Source organism: Macrobrachium nipponense, chromosome 1, assembly GCF_015104395.2.
Source record: "Macrobrachium nipponense isolate FS-2020 chromosome 1, ASM1510439v2, whole genome shotgun sequence".
In the NCBI taxonomy this organism is placed as follows: Eukaryota; Metazoa; Arthropoda; class Malacostraca; order Decapoda; family Palaemonidae; genus Macrobrachium; species Macrobrachium nipponense.
The window spans coordinates 173,466,215-173,489,295 of NC_087200.1; the positions used below are offsets into that span (position 1 = coordinate 173,466,215).

The 23,081-nt window shown below is 44.3% G+C and overlaps 1 protein-coding gene across 3 annotated transcripts in view; it reads right to left on the bottom strand.

Moving 5' to 3' along the window:
* Positions 1-23,081, bottom strand: part of LOC135219855 (pyrimidodiazepine synthase-like) — a 170,968-nt gene that overhangs the window by 73,112 nt on the left and 74,775 nt on the right. For all 3 annotated transcript variants that reach the window (XM_064256965.1, XM_064256964.1, XM_064256963.1), the window contains exon 5: positions 16,175-16,322. In XM_064256965.1, coding sequence (XP_064113035.1) covers positions 16,175-16,322 — 148 coding nt within the window. The remainder of the gene's footprint in view (positions 1-16,174; positions 16,323-23,081) is intronic.

Consider the following 23,081-nt stretch of genomic DNA (forward strand, 5'->3'; position numbering starts at 1 on the left):
CAGGTGATCTACCTGCCTGCCCTGGGCGGCAGGACTAGGAACCATTCCCGTTTTCTATCATATTTTCTCTCTTCCACCTGTCTCCTGCGGGGAGGCTGGGTGGGCCATTAATCGTATATATCTGCCAGGTAAGTATGTATGAAACTTTATTGTATTATAACAATATCATTTTCTACAATGAACTTACCTGTAGAATATATACATAGCTGATTGGCACCCTTTGGTGGAGGGTCAGAGACAGCTAATATGGAATAGACAGGTTAAACAACATATGTTTGTAGGTATAAAGAAAAAACCTTGGTTCCTACCTGATAGGTGGTAGACTTCGTGGCTGTAGCCCGGTAGTCTGCATCACCTCAAGACTTTTAGCGAGATATTAGATCTATGGCTAGAGTTCTTGTGGGTCTGTCGATGGGTATAAGAACCGCTTACTCGGCAGAGCTAAAAGGACTTTGTCAATGGGTACTGGACCACTTCTATGACAACACACCTTGTGAAGGAGCATAACCAATCCCGACCACCTGATCCTAACCACCATGTTAGTATATAGAATTGCTCTGAGTTTATCCCGAACTCATAACAAACAACCCATAACTCGAAACGAAAAACTTATTTATACAAAAATTCTCAAAAAAAAAAAAAATTAAAAAAAAATTGAAATACTCCCCTAAAAGATATCACAAGAGTTCCTTACTGAACACAGAGACTGGCCGCCAGTGCAGCACCAAGCCCTCTTTGTCAGCAGGAATCTAGAAACATATCTAGTAGAAGGTATGTACAAATTTTAAGGATTTGGTGTTTTTGCTCCCGTACCAGTATTGTATCCGCCGATACAAATGGTCCCCAGAGAAAAACATTTCTCGTAGGTCACGCGAACGTCTTTAAGATAGTGAGATGCAAAAACTGAATTGCACCTCCAATATGTCGTGTCAATGATTTTCTTTAATGACATATCTTCTGAAAAGAGAGAGACGTCGCCACCTGCTCTAACTTCATGGGCTTTTTACTCTTAAAAGCGGAAAAGAGTCGTCCAGGACAGAACTTGTGAGCATCCGTAATGACGCTCCTAATGAAGAAAGCTAATGCGTTCTTAGACATGATTCTTGTGGGGTCCTTAATCGAACACCAAAAGACTTTGTCTAGAGCCTCCCATTTGTTTTCTTTTCTTTTGTAAGAAGAACTTCAAGGCTCTTACCGGGCAAAGAGACCTCTCTGTTTCTCTCCCTACTAGACTCGATAAGCCTTTGATCTCGAATCTCTTGGGCCAGGGATTCGATGGATTTTCATTCTTTCGCTAGAAACAGAGTTCTAAACGAGCAAAAGGCCGAGTCTTTGTTAAAGCCGACTTCATCTTCTAGGGCATGAAGTTCGCCCAACTCTTTTGGCTGTCGCCAAAGATAGGAGAAACAAGCATTTTCTTGTTATATCCCTGAACGAAGCTACGTGGGGAGGCTCAAATCTGTCAGACGAAAGGAACTTGAGAACTACGTCCAGGTTCCAGCTGGTGGAGTTAGTTCCTTCGATTTTGTTGTTTCAAACGATCTAATCAAGTCGTGTGCAGATCTTTATTGTCAGCAATGTCTAGGCCTCTGTTTCTAAATACTGCCGACAGCATGCTCCTGTATCCTTTGATTGTCGATACAGACAAATGAGAGACCTCTCTCAAGAAACAATAGGAAATCGGCGATTTCGGTTATAGAGGTACTGGAGGAGGACAACTTCTTAGACTTACACCACCTTCTGAATACCTCCCACTTCGACTGATAGACTCGTCTAGTGGAAGCTCTGCGGGCTCTAGCGATAGCGCTTGCAGCTTCACGAGAAAACCCCCTCGCTCTGACAAGTCTTTCGATAGTCGAAAGGCAGTCAGAGCGAGAGCGGGGAGGTTTTGATGAAACCTCTCGAAGTGTGGCTGTCTGAGAAGATCCATCCTTTTTGGAAGGGATCTTGGGAAGTCTACTGTCCACTCCAGCACCTCTGCAAACCAATCTTGTGCTGGCCAAAACGGGGCTATCAGGGTCATCCTTGTCCCGTTGGACGCTACGAACTTTCCAACACTTGTCCCAGGATTTTGAAAGGGGGGAAAGCGTACACGTCCACATGAGACCAGTCCAGCAGGAAGGCGTCGACCACGAGAGCTCTTGGGTCTTCCACCACTGAACAAAAGACTTTCCAGCCTTTTTGGAAAGGAATGTGGCGAACAGATCTACGTGAGGAGTGCCCCAAAGATCCCAAAGACTCTGACACACCTCTGAATGAAGAGTCCATTCTGTGTGAAGGACCTGGCTTCTCCTTGCTCAGTCTGTCCGCCCTGATGTTTCTCGTCCCTGAACAAATCTTGTTAGGAGGGCGATGTTTCTTTGTGAGGCCCAAATTAGCAGATCTCTTGCTATCTCGTAAAGTGACACTGAGTGTGTTTCCTCCCTGCTTCCGAATGTAGGACAGGGCTGTAGTGTTGTCCACATTCACTTGGGACCACACTGTTCGTCACAAAGGATTTCGAAGAACTTTAGCGCTAAGTGAACTGCTAGAAGTTCTTTGCAATTTATGTGCCAGGACACCTGTGCTGCCTTCCAGGTGCCTGACACTTCTCTCGGTCCTAGTGTTGCTCCCCAACCCTTCTCGATGCGTCGGAATACAACACTCGGCTTGGGTTCGGAACTTCCAGAGAAATTCCCTTGTTCTCTTTTTTTAGTGGGGACAACCACCATTGCAGGTGTCGGGTTTCATCTCCATTGGAATGGAGAAAACTGTCGGAGAGAAGTTCCCGTCTTTCCAGTTCCACGATCTTCCTTAGGAAAAAACTGAAGAGGGCGAAGATGTAGTCTTCCTAGAGGAAAGAAACTGTTCGAGCGAGGAAAGGGTGCCTAGTAGGCTTAACCATTCCCTCGCCGAAGTTCGTTCTTTACCCTAAGAAGAGAGAGACTTTTTCCAAGCCTCTCACGATTCCCTCCTTGCGAAGGAAATACTCGAAAACCCGAGAATCCATCTGAATCCCCAGATAGACCAAGTTCTGTCTGGGAATCAGCTGTGACTTCTCGAGGTTCACGAGTAGTCCCAACGCCTTTATCAGGTCTAGGGTCAAAAGAAAGGTCCTCCAAACACTGTCTCTCTGTTCTGGCCTGATGAGCCAATCGTCCAAATATAGAGAGATGTTGACGCCTTTGAGGTGAAGAAACCTCGCCACATTCTTCATCAGGCTTGTGAAGACCTGAGGAGCTGTGGATAGGCCGAAACACAAGGCCCTGAACTGAAAGATCCTTCCCCCCGTCATGAAATGGAGGTACTTCTTCGACGAAGGGTGAATCGGGACATGAAAATAGGCGTCCTGGAGATCCAGCGACACCATCCAATCTCCGTTGACGTAACGCCGCAAGACTGAGGCCGAACTCTCCATAGAGAACTTCTCCTTTCGAACGAACTTGTTCAGAGCGCTGACATCTAGAACTGGTCTCCAGCCCCCCCGAGGCTTTCGCAACCAGGAAAAGCCGATTGTAAAACCCAGAGAGTTTTTTTTGTTTTCTCTAGAACCAGTTCTATAGCTCTTTTGTCCCACATTTGATTCACCATCAGACGAAGAGTATCCCTCAGTACAGGGTCCCTGTATCTGGCTGACAGTTCCCGCGGAATGGTCGTTAGTGGAGGACTGTCTTGGAAGGGGATAAGATATCCCTTCCTGATTACGGACATGGAAGAGGCGTCTGAGTTTATGAAGTGACCAGGCGTCTGCAAATTCGAGAAGCCTGGCCCCCACTGGTGTTTGGAGGCTGTCTGTCTCACTTCCCTTTCTTAAAGGGACGGGTAAGGAGCCTTACCTCTCCTCTCAAGACCTCTTCTCTTAGAGGTAGCTCTGGAGAGAGGCCCTCCTCGAAAGGGCTGAACCGTAGAAGTCGTCCTTTCTTGTCAACAGAAACAAGAGGTCTCTTCTTCCTTGCAGTTTGCAGGAGGAGAAGATCCTGAGTTGCCTTCTCAGTCAGTGATCGAGAAATGTCCTTCACTAACTGAGAAGGAAACAGGAAGTCAGACATGGGAGCGGAAAACCAGGGGCTGGCCTCTCTGTTGAGGGAGAAACCGCCTTGGTTAGGAATGACTAAAAATACTCCTCTTCTTAAGGAGTACTGCTCCGAAAAGAGAGGAGATTTCTCCCGATCCGTCTTGTACCGCCTTGTCAATACAAGCAAGAATACTGAGAATGACTTCGGGGTCAAGACCATCCGAGTCTGAGCTTTCTTAGACATCACCCCAAGGGACCAGTCTAGGAAATTAAACACTTCCAAAATATGGAAGAGTCCATTCTTGAGGAGATGATCCGTCTCCGAAATAGCCCAAGACACGCGAGCTCCATTCAAAGCGTGTCTCCCTCGACGAGTAAACCAAGGTTGAAAAGTCTGCTTCGGCTGCCGCTGGAAGAGAAAGGCCCATGTTCTCCCCAGTTCGGTACCAGAAACCTCTCTTGCCAGAAAGTATGGCTGGAGGCATACAGAAGGTGGTCCTGCCCAGATCCTTCTTAGACAACATCCATTTGTCTAATGACTGTGAAGCGCTCTCTTTCATAGAGATCGTAGGTCTCATCTTCAAGACCGACGAGACTTAGGCACAATCGCACTCGAAAACAGTGATCGAGGCGAAGGAGGAGCGGCAGGAGTTAAAGAATCTCCGTATTCTCGTAAAAGAAGGTCAGTTAGAACTTTTATAGGTTCGAGACTCCTTCTCTCCCGTCACCCTCTTCTTCCGAATCTCCTTCTCCACCTTGTGGAGAATCGGCCTGAAAAACGAGAGGATCTTCATCCCGTTTCTCTCTCTACTGGTGACAAACTCCTACTAGACCCACTAGGAGAGGGGCTCATAGAGTGAACCGACTCTCTCTCACGTCTAAAAGAAGTCTTGCGTCTGCTTGACTTCTCGTGCCTGAACAGCTCTCGCGCTTGGCTGCGCCTCGCGCTTGTCTTGCGCCTCGCGCTTGGCTGGCGCTTCACGCTTGGCTGGAGCGTGTAGCCTGGCTGGCATCTCGCGCCTGGCTGACGTCCGCGCGCTTGTCTGGCGCCTCACGCAACTCCTCGCGCCTTGGCTGGCGCCTCGCGCCTGGCTGAATCCTCGCGCTTGGCTGGCGCCTCGCGCTTTGCTGAATCCTCACGCCTAACTGGCGCCTCGCGCCTGGCGGCGCCTCAGGCCTGAGCGTATCCTGATCTCGAGCAAACTCGCTCGGATAGATCCTGACGTTTGTACGACTCTTCGTGCCTGGAAGACGTCCATGTCTGGCGGACGCTTCACGTTGGCTTGCGAGAAAGAAGACGAGACTTCTTAATAGGAAGTCTAGCGTCCTTCTTGCGAGGGGGATCCCTTGAAAGAACTCCAACCAAAGAGGCAATCTGCTCTTGAACTGCAAGCAAAATCCTCTTGGGGAAGCCACCCCAGCGTCCTCTTCAATAGAAGAAGCAGGAGAACTCGAAGGAGTGCGATCCTTCAAACAATACAGCTGTAGGGAGGGACAGTCGAAACCAGCTTAGCCTTCTTGATAGAAGAAGGAGCTTCCTCCGAGAAGCGCTCCGGGCTCGAGTCGAACGCGCGCTCTTTCCAATGCCTTTTCAGTGGCCTAGAAAAATCCGAGTCCTTCCACCCCTCGTTTAGGTGAAGGAGAACCGGACGACGAGAAACAATCTCGTAGGACGCTTCTATTTGAGCGGTCCTGAGCAGACTGTAACGAAACAGAACCTGCTGAAGGGACGCCTGACCGTTGGGGATTCCCCACAACCTCCGTACGACTTTCGACTTTCCTACTCCTCTGGGTATGTGAGTTTTGGAAGAGGTCTAGGCCTGGGAGCATCGCAGGACGGTCAGACGCCCCCTCCACAACACTGGGAACACTCACTTCACTTTGTAATTCACAATCACTAGCCTTACCTTGCATGGCCGCCATCTTTGTCTTCATTTTACGAAGAGTAGCCTTCAGATTGGCGATTTCAGAAGCCGAATCCGAATGCAAAGCCTGGTGAGGATTCAGATACATAGGGAGAATCATATTCATTAACAAAAGGAGAGTTAGACTCAGAAAAAGGCTCAATAGGCCTTGTACTCACACTCTTTTGTGCAGCCCGTCTAATCCTATCCCTCTCTAACTTCTTCAAGTAAGAAGTTAGAGTCTTCCATTCATTAGCATCCAACTTTTCACACTCAATACAGGTGTTAGCCAAAGAACAGTCAAACCCCCTACATTTACGACATACAGTGTGAGGATCAACCGAAGCCTTCGGTATCCTCACCTTGCAGCCTACATTCACACACACTCTCACACTAACACTTGAATCAGACATTCTATCAGAAAAATCAAAAGCAAGTCCAAATCCAGTCCACAGTAGCGAATGCCAAAACAACGATCCAGTACGTCACCAAGAAATCCAATAAAGATGATCAATAAAGTCTTGAAAAGCGAATTCCAGTCAGGAGGTAGTAACAACAATGTTGATACCACCGGCGACAGAGAAAATATGATAGAAAACGGGAATGGTTCCTAGTCCTGCCGCCCAGGGCAGGCAGGTAGATCACCTGACCTACCGGTAGCGAGTGGCGCGAAATTTGAATTTCTGTCGGGGACGACGGAGTCTTAGCTATGTATATATCTGACAGGTAAGTTCATTGTATGAAACCTTACTTTTATTGCATTTTTCATCCAAAAATCCTTCAAATATTGTTTATTTTGCATTTTTGGTGTCATATTTCTTCTGCCAGATCAACGTTGTAGGCAGCGTAAAGCTGGAACATGCGTCATAACCCTGGAAATAATTTCTGATGAATATAATTGAAAAGCGCCTTGACCTCGGAACGTCATAAGCCGAACCTGTCGTAACCCGGGGACTGCCTGTACATTGTTTCAAGACTGTCTTCTACTTTTAGCAATTGCTTCTGAAACCGCCTTCGTACAATCTCTGTAAGTGCAGTTGTCTGAGTAGTTGCTTCTTTAGAGGAAGCAGCCTCAGGAATCCACAAGAATGTCTATGTGATCAGGAAACCATTCCTTCGACTACCTAAAATGAGCTACCAAAATCGAGACATTTTGGTGTGTTAAAAATTTATCACTTGCCCGATTGAATTGAATGGGGGAAAGGTGTATCGGTCTTTGTTCGCCCAGTCAAGGAGCATAGCATCCACTGCCCAAGCCTGCAGATCTGGTATTGAAGAACAAAACAGAGGGAGACGATGGTTTCGAGACATGGCAAACAGATCCACCATTGGTTTTCCCCGAAGTTTCCAAAGGTGGGGAGTTTGCCAACAACACGCTTCTAGAAATGTGTGAAAACATGAACATTCAAGTGATGCATACAGCAGCCTCTGTGAGTGTAATCATGCAGTTATAGATGAAATGGTGACAAAAATGATGGCAGAGTAACCAGAACTGCTTTTTAAAAGTGGCTTTGGCATGGGCAGTCAATGCTAAAAATTGTCTCCTAGTAATAGGGGGTTTTAGCCCTTATCAACGCATGTATGGGCAGAATCCTAGCCTACCAAGTGACATGAATGATGAACTTCCTGCACTGGATAGTGAAATGGTTGCTAACATCTCAGTGCTTGCCACTCTGCAAGAAAAGCCTTTATTGCTGCTGAAACTTCTGAGAAAATACAACTGGCACTAAGAGACAAAGAAAGGACCACTGGTAAGGTCCTTAAGAATGGAGATCAAGTATATTTTAAGAAGGAAGAGCAAAAAGAGTGGAAAGAACCAGCAACAGTCATTGGTCAAGATGGCAAAACAATGATTTTGAAATGTTTCAAGAATTGTATGAGCACATGAAACATACATTCAGGAAATACCATACAGTTTTCAGAGAAACATTGAAGAAGGAAGAAAAGTGCTAGTATTTTGATATGTTGAGGCATCAAAGAGAAAAGGATGAAACAGGCAATAGTAAGAAGACTGAGATAGAAGCAGTTATAGATCCAGTGGAAAATGAAAAATGAAGAAGAACAAAAGAACCACACCAAAGTTGAGGTCAATTCATCTGAAGATAATTTAACAGTCAAGGGTATTCCAAAGGTTGGACAGATTAAGATTCCTGCTGAAAGTCTATTCAATGGCAGATAGGAACTATTCACAGCTGTGCTGGAAAAACCACAGGAAAATATAGTATTTGGAGAAATATTGAACATAAAGATGGACATATTACAGCCATTGACTGGAACAGAAGTAGAAAAATGGGTACCAGTTTCAAGAGATGAAGTGCAGGAACCCAGTGAAATTGTAATGGTTGTGAAAACACAGACAGTCTGGAACTTCATAAAACAAACAAAAAGAACTGAAAACCTGGAAGAATTTTGGAGTTTATGAGAAAATTCCTAACTTGGGTCAGAAGGCATTGTCAGTACGATGGGTGGTGACAGAAAAGGAAAACACTGATGGGAAAAAGAAAATTAAAGCATGGCTAGTTGCCAGAGGTTTTGAGGAAAAACGAAATTTAGTCAGATTCTCACACTGTTAGCAAAGAAGTGTTGAGGTCCTTTATTGGTATATTGTCTTCAAAAAGATGGGCAGTGAATTCAATTGATATTAAGGCTGCATTCCTATGGAGTGAACAGGGCGTGAAGTGTATCTTACTTCACCTGTTGAAACTAGCTGTGATGATAATGTACAGTCAAACATGCCTCTCTTTTCGTACGTTTCGGTTTTCGTATACTTTTTTTTTCTCCGAAATTTTGTCTCAGTTATTGTACGTTTCCTCGGTTTTTGTACACTCGGTAACACTCCATCTAGGGCTCAGCACGGATTGAGTACCCAAACGAAGCATCCCGTTTTCTCTCGTGACCCATTCTGGCTTTGTTTCTTGTCTAACAAGCATTTCAGCACTCATAGTCTGTATCCCAGCATGTTTTTGTTGTATTTTGTGCTTATTTTGTTGTAAAAATTCATAGCAAAGTAGCCATCATGGGGCCAAAGAAAGCTGCAAGTGCCACCCCTTTGATAAAACAGGCCAGGAAGATGATAGAATTTAAGAAAGAATTTGTAGCGAAGTATGAAAGTGGTGTACGTGTAGTTGATCTTGCAAGTCAGTGTTGACAATCAGCTCTATCCTAGCAAAGAAACATGAAATCATGCAGCTGATGTTGCGAAAGGTTTCACGTCTTTATTGAAACATAGATTGCAACTAGTGGAAGATGTTGAAAAGCTGTTGTTGGTGTGGATCAATGAAAAATAGTTAGTGGTGGATAGTGTGTCTGAAGGAATCATTTGTGAGAAAGCTAGGATGTTGCATGTTGATCTAAGCAAGAAAATGCCAACAAAAAGTGCTACTCTTAGTGATTTCAAGGCCAGCAGAGGCTGGTTTGAAAATTTTAGAAAGCGTACAGGCATCCAGAGTCATACAGCATTGGGAGGCTGCAAGTTCTGACAAACGTACCGCTGCAGAATTTGTTCAGGAATTCAAGGAACATCTTGAGGCTGAAGGATTCCTCCCTCCACAGGTCTTAATTGTGATGAGACAGGCCTGCTCCTGAAGACGACGCCAAAACGACCTAGATCACACAGGCGGAAAGTTCATTGCCAGGGTACAAGCCTATGAAGGATAGGCTAACACTCTTGGTCTGTGGCAACGCCAGTGGGGATTTCAAAATGAAGCCCCTACTTGTGTATCACTGAAACTCCCCGAGTGTTCAAAAAATACAATGTGATCAAGAATAAATTGCCTGTGATGTGGGCCAATAAAAAGGCATGGATCACAAGGCAAATTTTTGTTGAGTGGGTCAATGAGGTGTTTGGCCTTATGGTTAAAAAATACCTCCAGGATAATCAGTTGCCCCTCAAGTGCCTCCTGGTAATGGACAATGTTCCTGAGCATCCTTCTGGCTTGGAAGACCAGTTGCTGGATGAATTTAAATTCATCACAGCGAAGTTCTTCCCACATCCATAATAAAAGTAGAAGTGGGTGACAAAGTTGTTGGTGAAAAAAAGGTAGGAAACATGGCCAAAATGAACCACATCAAAGAAGCATAAGCAGTTGAAGGAGCTTCTCAGTCTTTTGTCTCTTCATCTTTGGAGGACACTGGAGAAAGAGCCAAATCCACAGGCGCTTGAGACATAACTGCATCTGCGGGAGCTTGTGACAAAACCACATCCATAGGAGCTTGAGGAGTTGTGACATCTGCAGGCACTTGAGACATTGTGAGAGCTTTATTAAGCAGGGACAAAATATTGTCTAGCTTCAACTGAATGGGATCCACTTCAGAGACATCAGAGGACACTAAAGGAGCTGGGGGCGATGATGGGCTCTCAGACACAACTGTGCGCTTGTCTGGGTCCGAGCAAGCAGGCACCACAGGGTGTTTGTACACTGCTGAAGGTTCAGACACCAATGGGCGCTTGACTCTAACTGAAGGCGTAGACACTTCTGGGCGCTCGGGGACTGCTGGAGGAGCATCAGCTTCTGAGAAGCAATCAGAAGAAAAATGCTCTGGACTGCAAGACGGGCATTCTGGATCTCTAAACCTCGACAGGAACCACTGGAGAAAGTGCTGCATCCATAGCACCCCTCTTTAAGGGACGAGACTTACTCCCTGAGCGCCACAGATGACATGGAGAAGAATCCTCTGAACTCAACAAACTACACACATCCAAAGACCTTTCAAGTGGCTCTTTATTGCAACCTGGGATGCGTTAACAGGTTGAACTGAGGGCAGACTCTGCTTGTGGGCAGAGTCTGCTTGAGGGCAGAGTCTGCTTGTGGGCAGACTCCATCGACCTCCCTTGGGCCACCAGGTTGACTCCTCCCAAATTCTGGGGAGTATGCCAATGACCTTTGCCTAGGAGGGTCGATGGGACGAACAGCCACCTCCTCCACTAGCAGTGCACTATCACTTTTAGCTTTGTCCATAAGGACTTTCACTAACAAACCAAGCAGCTCCATTGTCTGCACTAATAAAGCAAAGCGCTTATCAAGCTTACTTCAAGGCTGGCAATGGGATTGGGATTGGAAGTGTGGGAGCTTGAAACTGGAGACGGTGGCATAGCAAGGGAACTGGGAACGGGGACTAAAGAAATAATAGGAACATTCAAATCTGACTTTAATTCAGAAGATCTCTGGCTAGGTGATTTTTAATCTGCCCTGCTGAAGCCTTTCTTTTTCTATCTCTATCTAACTTTCTTAAGCGAGACTACATTTACCCATGTTCTCTCATCACAGTCAATACACTCTGAGCTTTTGAAATCAAAAGAACATAGTATTTGTTTATGGCAATCGGTACACATTCGAATCATAAGAATCTTTGGTCAAACATCTGTTGCAACCTTTAGCACAATATCTAAAGTTAGACAAACTTGATAGTTTAACATCGTCACAAACAGTTACTCAAGTTGGTAATAAAAAATCAAATTATATTGAGTTCTCTAAATACTAATGCCGAATCGAGCAACATAAGAAAATACAGTGTTCCCCCTATATTTGCAGGGGATGCGTGCAAGACCCTCCCGTGGATAGCTAGAATCCGGGAATAGTTGAAATGCTTAGAATTGCCTATTTTGTTAATTAAAACTCAAGAAGAACCCACTAAAAATGTTTATACCTGGTTTTTTAATAGGTTTATTACAAAAATGATATTGTTATGATACAATAAAGTTTCATACATACTTACCTGGCAGATATATACTTAGTCTTAGCTAAGTATATATCTGACAGGTAAGTTGATTGTATGAATAGCACATTTTATAATGAAATTGATAAGAAAAACAATAATTTGTGGATATTTCTCATAGACAAATACCCGAAGAGGCAAATTTCCTACGAATAACGCCCTTAGAAGAATCCGCAAATATGTGAATCCATGAATCCGGAGTGCACGAATACAGGGGGTTTGTTGTACTTTACCAATTGTGATGAACCAACAATTAGAAAAGTAACAAATTTCAGAATTAACTGCAGCCGACAACCAGTGTACAGCCATCAGCCGGCAGAAACAAACTGGGCTCTTTGCCAAGTTGTTTCTCTCTTTCCCTGAAAGTGGGTGGGGCATTGTTACCTAGCCAAAACAAAACAGAAAAATTAGCGCGACCTGCGAATTTCGGAAATTTAACTGCCGATGAGTGAAACTCTTAGCTATATAAGTCCTGGGTAAGTTACACAATTAAAAATACAAATTACTTAAATGAGTAAATCTCTGAAATGACTGGTAGTTTGCCTAACCTGGGGCCTCTTTCCTAGTCAGGCAAGATTAAAGAAAAGAGATCCATTCCTCTGATCTCTTGATCATGTGAGATGTTCAACTTCCAGACTTCTGGACCTTTGAATAAATGGAAGGTAACATCACTAATTTGAAGATGGGCTTGAATGAACCCATATTGTCTAGGACAATAAAGCTGAAGATAACTAATGGGTATGTCCAATGTCCGTTCCCCCTCTCCCTCTTGCTAGACAGAGGGTAGGAGTTGCATCTATTAATCCAAAAAGAGCTAGATTATAGACAAAATATTCAGTCATCCAAAACACCTGCATGCACACACGTCCAGCATGTGACAGTTTGCTAACTGTGAGTTTGCTACCTGTCCCTTACAAGAATATAAAAGAGAAGGTAGGATGTTCAAAGAAAATCACAAGATCTTTAGATCATGAGAACAGATAGACTTCCCACGTCACATACATACTGCCTTTCGTTTACAGTACTATTTCAATGCAGAAATTTCAAGAAAAACAAAACACAATGTAAAGAAGTAATCATTTACATTTTTCATAGAATGCACATTAAATGGGTAACCAAAACAGAATATGTATGGAGTTAAGGGAGGAATAAACTTCATGTAAATAAATACAGCCCTGAACCTTAAAATGGCAATGAAGAAGTTTAAAATGAAAGACCCCTTACATTGGTATCTTAACCATGCCACCCATTACAACCTGAATTTTTATTCATAATTAATTCTAAATACCTGTAAAATTCATGTAGAAGAATCTACCAAAATGGCCAGATATCTACAGGAAATAAAATTCACTTACATGGATAAATTCAAGCAAAATCGGAGAAACATAACAACCGTAAAGAATGCACAACCCACAAAGACATGAATTATACATCCTAAGCAAAAACTACATTAATCCATATCAGTGCTATATCTGAAAATGCATGTCATCAGATGTTTGTGCTTTGTTAAGTCACTTCATAGAATCCTCACTATATGAGGGTAGAGAGTTAAGTGCATTTTGTATTATGCTATGTATTATGCTATGGGGATAGAAGCTACAGTGTCCTTTGTATAATGTTCTGTTGGTTGTGCTAAAGGTCTTTTGAAATACCCTCTCAGTCCCAGCTGAGCTGCTGCCTTCTTTCCATGGTTAGATTAAACTGGTGTTGTGCCAGCATGGTCACTTGGTTATGCTCTTTGACTTTTCATCTGGTCCCTTGCTTCAAAGTTTTTCAAACTTTCCTGGAGACAATGAATATGACTTAGTGGCTTATTTTAACTTCTTGAAATATAAATTTTCATAATGAATTTTATGATTTCAATACATACCTAGTGTTGAAGATGACTTATGTCCACAAACCTGACTGGGACAAAGAAGTAAGCTATCTTTAACAGTACGTAAGATTCATCCCAAATAATAAAAATTTCATAATTACCTTGCAAGTACAACATGGCAAAGGATTAAATAAATCTGATATAGTGGCCCATTTAAACTACCTTGAAATATGTAATATTAATTTCAAAATCCTCCCGCAATTGTGACATGGCAGATTATAAAAAATGTTTGTAGATCTTTCAAGAATCCACAAAAGACTTTGTGTGGCTGATATATACATCTAATTTACCATCAATCTTGCTTCAGTGGTAATTAACTGAGAAATAAATGATTGATTAAAAGTAATTGTGATGCTGGTATCATTTCTTAAAAAAAACTGCAAATAAGTATGTAGTTAATTGAAAACCCTTTAGAGCTCATTTAAAAATATGAACAAGAAAATTAAGATTAGATTTTTTCCAGGAGACCAACTTCTGCAATAAAGCTCAAAATGCCACTGACATAATATATGTAACACCCTCTCCCTGAAATCCTAGCAAGGAAAAACCCCATTCTCACCGATGAACCATGGAAAGGTATCATTCCTTAGATCCCCATAACTGGGGCATTCAACCAACCAACACCTCACAGTCAAAGAGACCATGTAACCTTCATATAAAGGGCTGGTGATTATTATTCATCAAATATTTATGGGTTCAGTTCTAAGAGTAATTGGCATAATACTGTCTCCCATCTAGGCACATTTCCATACTTACAAGATGATATAACAGATATAATTTCTTTCATTTTTTGGGAACTTTTATCAGTTGTTTGTCATAAGGGAGCATGACAATGTTGCTGAGGACCTTTCACCTTTCCTTTGTACCTTAGAACTCAATTCTTTCTTTCCTTCTTTCTTTAAATCTTCAGCTGAAAATCCTTACAGACCTATCAATAGACTTTATGTAGTCTATTGTGTAGTCTATTGATGTCTACTGACTGGTCCATAAGGGTTTTCAGCTCCCAGGAGGGCTCCAAAGGGGAGATCAGCCTGCAGAGAATGACAAATTATAGGAAAAGTGATGGCATAGAAAACAAAACTGATACACCTAAATTTTGAATATCAGCAAAAAGCAGGAATGAATTGCCTCCTTATTTAATCATTGGAGATTAGAAGATTCCATTACTGCACTAGGCAAACTATACAGCATTTTAATTTTAGCTAAGATAAAACTTCTAGCAAACTGAGTATTATCAACCTGATACAGAGAAAGACACACTGTTTGGAGCAGCAGCATGCCTAGCGTTGTGAGCAAAATTAGCTAAGTCAGATAAAGATTGCAGGGGATGTTTGTGTTGTAGTACCTGGACTTGTTCTTTAGAACTCGTTTCTTGAGAAGTCCATCACAGAACTAGTAGTAAAGTTCTCAGTAAACGTCATGAGGATTGAATCTTGGTGACCCTTCCACTCCTTCAGCATACCACATTATTGAGACGGTGGCTGCTCTTTCAGCTGTGAAAGAAGCAGCAGTCTTTGACCAAGTCTCTGAGGAAGATGAAAATGAAATTGTTGGGCCATGCACATCACCTCTTCATGGATGTAATGGCAAGATAAGAACAAAGTTGTGGTTAACGGCTGTGATTCGCGCTGATTATCAAATCCCCTCTCTTGGCACAAGACAAACCAACTTGCTTCACACCCAGTGGACTATAGGACATATTGGATCAATCACAGAAGATCAAAGGACTTGGACAATGAGATGGAGTTGTTGATCAGGGAATCAGTTGATGAAGGTTCTATGGTTTCCTGTTTTTAGTTCTGAGAGCAATGGGAAGCCAATGCCTGATCCTCAACCTCACCCCACTGAATAAGTTCCTGTAACAAGTCCTTATCCAGCTTCAAGAGAAGACCTAATCTTTGTTCAGAAATGCGATATTTTTCAGTTCCATGCCTTGTCTTTTAGTCTAGAAACAATTCCATGTTCTTAACCAGACTTGGGCACCACTGGCAGCCTAGGTACACTGGTCTGGCATAAGACTGCAAAAGTACCTGAATGGCAAATTAGATCTAGCCAAGTCAGTAACAGAAACTAAAGGAATCTTAATTGTATAATGACTTAAGCTGCATCTGGGCCCGCAGATCTACTGAAGAAAATTGGATTTGATTGCATTCAAGAAAGCAATAATAGATGGGGACAGACAGACATTTCAATGTTGTTGGTTCATTTCTTAGTTGTCATGGTTTGAAGATTGATTGCAACGATTGGGGAGATTCAACAGCAAAAAAAGTCCTCCAGCTGCTATGACAGTCTCTTGGGCCACCCATCTTCACTTGAAAAGCTGGTTCCACATAGATGCTTTAGGATGAGGTCCCTGAAGTTGTGGCTCTTGAAGTGCTGGTATACCGTGGCTTTCTAGTGCTGACAGACATGCACACCTCTGGTTACTTTAGCTCCAGAGGGATGCTTCAATACACAGCTGGAAGCTCAAATCAGTTGAGAGCTGACTGTAATTAGCAGTAAAGCTGAGTAAAAAATGACAAATGAGAAGGGGTTCCCACATCACTAGGATTACTCACTGGCTGCGAAGCTGCACAATAAGTGTTAATGCATAAGAAAAATAAGAAATTTGTGAATAGTATGAACATAAAAATTTCTTTTGAGGAAAAAACTACAGGGAAAATTAAATTAACTTCAAATTCTTACCTGGCTTTTCACCCCCAAAGAATTTTGTTTTCCTCTTCTTCAACTCTGACTCATAAATGTCTAATCCTTCATGAAGTTCTTGAAGTGCCTTTGCCATTATTTCTTCATTTCCAACAGCAAATCGGATCTTGTACCATGCTTGAGATACCTAAAGAAATTTTATATTATTTGACAATTCCTTTCAAATCTTTATACTCTGGTTTAAAGTGGGTGACCAGATAAATGCCTAATAGGAAGATCTGGTTAAAAAAATGGGTTAGATTATCTTTCAGAGTTTTAAGATACCACATCTCTTAATTTCCACTATTCATATATAAAGCAGTTATCCAATATGACAAATTTTTTAGTAATTTGTATTTTTCCTAACTAACAAACCTGTGGTCTTTACATATGGGATTAACTTTCAGTGAGCTGGAAATCTGGCCATTAAACTTTTTGCGAGGTGGTTATGGTAACAGTTACCGAAGGTAAGAGGCGGAAGTACCACCCACATAGTCCGAGTTCATTCAAATCTATGCAGTTTACCTTGTGGTTGTGGCCCAGGTATGAAAATGAGGGGTAGTGAGAGGTGGGGCCATTTATGTAAAGACCTCAGGTTTGTATGTTAGGAAAAATACAAATTACTTAAAAATTTGTCATTTTTCCCTACATGAATACAAACCCTCGGTCTTTACATATGGGTGACTTACTTTTGGAAGGAGGATTCTAAGTAAATCTCTGAACTGACTGGTAGTGCATCTCACCTGGGTACTCTCTTCCTAGTCATGAAAGAGCAAAGGAAAGAGACCATAACTCTGATCTATTGAACAAGCGATGTTCAATTGTCAGACTTCTGGGCATTTCAAATTAAAGGAAAGTAATAAAGTAATGCCTCAATCTTATGCAAGGTTAGGTATAAATGATTATTTCTAAATAAGACACTAATCATGCTCCCCAAGTATTAAGCTAATTTTTAATTGAAATTAAAGTAAAAAAGTTAGCTTAATACATTACCCTTAAAAAAAAAAGAAATAAATGGTTGGTAAAAATATAGGAGTGTGTGAAGATTACATGTACTATTTCTCTCTTCTTTCCCCCTTCCCACCAATCTATTTTTAGAAGCTTTCTCAACTTTGTTTTTATGAACTTCTTCATTCTGCCTCTGTCTTTGTTCTGAAATTCCTTTCCATGAACAAACAGTGCTTTTCATTTGGACTAATACAACTCTAGTTATGTGTCTATATTTTAGAACAGTGCATTTACAGTTCTAGACAGAGAAGGTAAAATTTACATTACTCTAAAATAATCTACCACTAATTATGAACGAGAGAGAGAGAGAGAGAGAGAGAGAGAGAGAGAGAGAGAGAGAGAGAGAGAGAGAGAGATAGAAGTTGTTCTTGTTTAATAAAATGAAATTATTGATTAATTATTACAGGAAGAGAGAGAGAGAGAGAGAGAGAGAGAAGAGAGAGGAGAGAGAGAGAGAGAGAGAGAGAGAGAGAGAGAGAGAGAGAGAGAGAGAAATTACAAGAATCCTGTGACCTGCTATTTGCAACACTCCCCCACCTGTCATATTAAATTGACATTTCTGGGCTCAGCTCGTGTCGGCCTATGAAAGGATCCTTAATATCATTCTTTCTAGGTAAAATTAATCTAAAATTACCAGAGAAAAACAAAATTAAGAAAATGTCAGTAAAACTGACTCGCTCACTCTTAAAAGAAGTGTCGGTATGAGAATAGGGGCGAGTGGGAACACTACCACGAGACATTCACCAATTAGACCTTCCAATCAAAATCCCCACTAGAGGAGAGCTGATACCAACGGGACGATGCGGCCGCTATACTACTACTAGGGGACGCCACGGACAGCAGCGCCCCTAGCGGTCATCCTTAATTATTAGCGCTAAGCGTCGTACGCATTTTCTTGCTTGTGTACTATTTTACCTCATTCTCCATTATGGAACGTGCTGCCATCGCAACGGCTAAGTTAAGTGCCTCATAAGTAGTGTTTTACCGTATTTTAGTCTTCCAGGAACCAGTATTTTCCTTCTAATAGTCATATACGTTTCCCGGTCGACTAGTGTGGGCGGCGCCATGCTGCCTCATTAAGAATTCCCGGTCTTCCATACTGGGACTTCTTATACTTATGGGCTTACTATATCACGTTCATCGTTTTTTACATCGCCTTTTTAGCTAGGTTAGCCCATTTACCATTCTCTTAGTTTGGTATTTAGAGCTATTCTGTGTTTCTGGCCCAGCATCCCGGCTCTTGCTCTTCATCGGCTATCGCTGGCTCCGAGTAGGCTTCTGTTCCTCGGAACAGTTTGCCTCCTCCTGGGCTTCTTTTTCTTTTACTAAAAGTGTCTTTTCCATCTTTACGATGTAATTTTAGTTCTATTTAGGGTGTTAGGCTAGCCTAGGTGCATGTCCCATGTATTGGTACAGCCTGGTTCACGTGGCCCTCCCACGGTTGTGTGCGATCGCGGCTTAGGCCACTTTACGGTCACGTGTTCCATCGCACCTTACCCTTCCCCTTCCCTCCCTACCAGGTATAGGGAGGGGTCTGGGGGACCCCTTGGTTGCCATGACAACCTCAGTTTGCCTTCCTCCCTCCTTCTCTGAGGAGGCAGGGGTTTCTCCCCAGCTGGGGTATAGGGCGACCACTTGTTTCGGGGGTACCGGGTCACCGAGCGGGTAGTTGTTGGGACGGGGAGGAGTAGGCCACCCCCCCCCTCTCTCTCTCCCGCCGTGTTTACGCCGAGAAACCCTCCCCCCCCCCAGTTGCTCAGCCCACCTTTCCCCCACTATAACGAACGGAGCCTTCCGCCGCAGCCGGGGCACCTTTGGTTATAGCTTGCTGGCTCCGCCAGCGGGCGGGGGGTGGTCACTACTAGTGGTCTATTGCTTGCCTACTATATCCTTCCCTTTTTTCCCCGCTACCGGAAGGGAGCTTGCTTCTTACCCGGGCACTCTTCTAGTAGACGGGGGGGAAAGGTTTGATATTTATTTCGTTATTTTTAAGGATTATACCTAATTTTACGATGAATTCCTAGATTTATATTATATATACCATCTCCGCCGTTTTCCGTCGTGTGTTTCAATTTTCTCCACCACACCTGGTTGGATTCTATCTCTTGTCCTCCTCCGGCGTAGCCTTGGACAAACTCCAACGCATCTTGCTACCACACGTATTATGGCGGGGCTCTGGTTTAATCTAACTTTCTCGCTCCGGCACCAGCAGAGCAATGTTAGGCTGTAAGTGTTCTCCTGATACTTATGTATCTTTCCACTTACAGGCTACCAACTGGTCAGGTCCTTGGTTGCAATGCGACGTTATACGACCCCCTGCGCCCCACGATGAGTGCAGGTCTCACGCCCCGTGTGCCACGCCTTACAACGACATGATCGTCTGGCACCCGGAAGCCTGCGCCATCTGTTACGACCTGGTCAGTCAGCTGGTGGAGGGGGTAAGTCGATTATAGACTTTTTTATCGTATTACTAACAACACTTAGTCATAAGCTTGTTAACCCCGCTCCGCCATTAGAAGCTTCATTTCGCCTTCTCTTTCAGGCTGCCGGTGTGAGGGAAGTCGCCCTAGCAACCCTGAAAGCTTGGGTGGGCGGCTTCGGGAAGAACGCTGCCAAAGGCCAGCCTTACATCTTGGACAAGAAGCTGGCCGTTCAGATCTTCCCCGGTGGCAAGTCAACAGGGTATGTTGACCCCATATCTGCAGCCCCTCTCATAGCCTCCATCCAGCAAGAGATGCAGCAGTCTTTCGGGGCCAAGTGGCCACGCAGGAGACGGTCCCGGACGTCGCAACCTTGGACCTTAATATTGAGCCTATGGCGGTAGGTGCTGAGGATTTGTTAGTTGAGGAGGTGTGTCGGGTGCCCAAGGTCTTTCCTTGAGCGCTCCTGGATCTTCTCCTGTCCCTTCTTCTACCGCTTCTTTCCAAGGCTTTTTGGGATCTGAGATCCCTACCCGCTCTCCCGCTCTCTCTGTACCCCCAAAGGTGAAGGGACAGAGAGAACCGAAGACCCTTGTTAAGACGACTTCTAAAAAGTCGTCGTCGTCGTCTTCTTCAGCTAAGAAGTCTTCGACTTCCTATGCTGACGCGGTGAAGGCTAAGCCGAGCTCTTCCTATTCAAAGAGCTCTAGAAGCAAGGCTTCTAAGGAGAAGGCTCGCGCTCCCGCTGAGCCAATGCCTTCTCCGGCCTCCACCGCATCCACTCCGGCAACGCCGGTTGGAGTAGCGGGACCTAGCTCCTTTGATCCCACTGCTTTCTCAGCAGTGGTGATGCAACAGGTAGGAGAGATGGTTTGCTCACAGGTCTCCGCCCTCGGAAACCAGGGTTCGAAGACCAAATGTTCGGCCACAACTGTCGAGCACTTTGTCTCAGTCGGGCCAGTCCATCCAAGATCTCTCTAACAGAGTTAGAGAGAACGAGGACCGAGTAGCTGGGCTTGCTCAGGCTCCTCATCCAGTCTCCCCCAGTAGCAAGGTGCTGGTATTTCCAGCTACCACCTTATGAGTCGCTACCAGCCTTCTCCATGGAGAATCCATGGAGAGTGGCAGCTTACGCTCCATTCAAGGACGGTATGATCTCTGTCCCGGAGTGTGGAACTCGAAGGATTGAGGACTTCGAGTTTTATCCTCCGGGATTGACGCAGCCTTTCATTGGTTATGCTAGGCTGACCGTAGCGGCACTCACTAGGGAGGACAAGATCTCCAGGGAGAACGTTCTCTATAGTAGAGATCACGCTCAACGCGAATGGGTTCACTGCCTTGAGGACTGGGAGTGTACCAACACTAAGCTCCAGGCTTTCAAGAGTCCTTTTACTATTTTTGCGACGGAGGAGGCGGAGGCTTCTCTTCCGTTCGCTACAAAAATAGTGACGCGACTCTTCAGGCAGTCCTCAAGGATGCCCGCCCATGCCACAGCTGAGGGAAGCAGAGTCTACTTCTCCGCTCTTCCCAGCTTTCGGAGAATTGTGGGAGAACTTGCCTGCCACTTTCACGCTTGGTAAGCTCAAACCGGACTGTGCTATGGACCAGTTTGGCGAAAAGTCACCCAAGGCTGCCTGATTCCTTGATTCAGGCAGAGTTCGACGCTCAAACTAGGTTTGGCAGGTCCCTCAATTCTCTGATTATCACAGAGATGGCTGCTCTTTCGTATGGCACAGAACCTTTATTTAAGATTCTGGCCAAGTCCCAGCTTCAAACGGTTCAGACGGATGCTTTCGACTTCTTCCAAGCTAGGAGGAATTGCCGAAAGCACGTTCTGCAGGAGTGCCACTATTTAGGCACGAACCTAATAGACTCCTGGCTTCCAGCATGTGGGGAGCGGACCTCTTCCCAGAGTTCGCTGTAAATGAGGTACACCACGAGGCTGCTAGGCTCAACCAGAGCCTTAGAGCTAGTGATGGGGTATCTCCTCTAAGAGGAAACAAGAATCCGCCCCTGCTGCTGGTAAGAAACTAAAGAAGTCTGGTAAAAGGTTCCAGCCTTACCAGAAACACCAGCAACAGCAGCAATTTGTTCAGGCCGTCCCGGTTACCCAACAGGGACAACCTTCAACCTCGAAGCAGACCCAGCCCATCCTCCTGCTGTCTCCTCAGTCACAACCCTCGACCTCCTACGCACTCTCGCCGGCCTTCAACCCTATGTATGAGGGTCAGGCTTACCCTCCCTTTAATAGGCAATCGAGAGGTAACAGAGCGAGAAGCCACTTTCGCCAGCGTGGCACAGGAAGGGCGGCAAGGAGTAGGCAGTTCAGAGGAGGGCGTGGAGGTCAACCCGCCCATCAACAATGAGGTTCCCCAGGTAGGAGGGTGGGGGGGGGGGGGGAAAAAAAAAACAAAGGCTGTTTCCTCTTCCGTCACAGGTGGGGGGTTCAGCAATTGGACACAGAGCATAGTGTCCAAGGGATTGGGTTGGAGTTGGATCAAAGATCCCCTCCAATCAAATCATTCCGTCAAGTACCATCAAAGGAATTGACAGATTATGCGGAGGAAACTCCTTCAGAAAGGAGCTATTGCGAGAGGTCAAGCATCTAAAATTTCAAGGTCGCTTATTCAGCGTGCCAAAGAAAGGCTCAACAAAAAGAAGGGTAATCTTAGACTTGTCAAGGCTAAACTCTTTCATTCGTTGCGACAAGTTCAAAAATTGCTTTTACCCTCTCGCAGGTAAGGACCTTACTTCCTCGTGGGAGCCAGTCACATGTCCCATCGATCTTACAGACGCATACTATCATATCCCTATAGCCCAGACAACTTCCGCCCCTGTTTTCCTAGGATTCAGGCTAGGAAATCAGACATTCTCATTCAAAGTGATGCCCTTCGGTCTGAATGTAGCCCCCAGGGTATTCACGAAAATAGCAGAAGTAGTGGTGCAACAATTGAGAACTCAGGGAATAATGATAGCAGCATACCTCGGACGATTGGTTGATCTGGGCACCAACAGTCGAGGAATGTCTCAAAGCCACGAAAAAAGGTAGTTCAATTTCTGGAACATCTGGGGTTCCAGATAAACAAAACGAAATCCAGACTTTCTCCGGAGTCTCGTTTTCAGTGGCTAGGAATCCAATGGGATTTGTCTTCCCACAATCTGTCAATTCCAGTGGCCAAACGGAAAGAGATAGCCAAGTCTGTCAGACAATTTCTCAAATGCAAGCAAACATCAAGGAGAAGCCAGGAAAGAATCCTAGGTTCCCTTCAGTTTGCTTCAGTGACAGATATCCTCCTGAAAGCAAGGCTGAAAGATATAAATCGAGTTTGGCGATCGAGAGCAAACGCCAATCTCGAGACAATGTTGTCAGTAATTCCACAGATCCTTCGCCCGCCCTGTATTGACAATCAACTCCGTCCATGGACAAAAGTAAAGAACCTGGCCAAGCGGGTGCCCCTTCAATATCCCCTTCCAGTGTT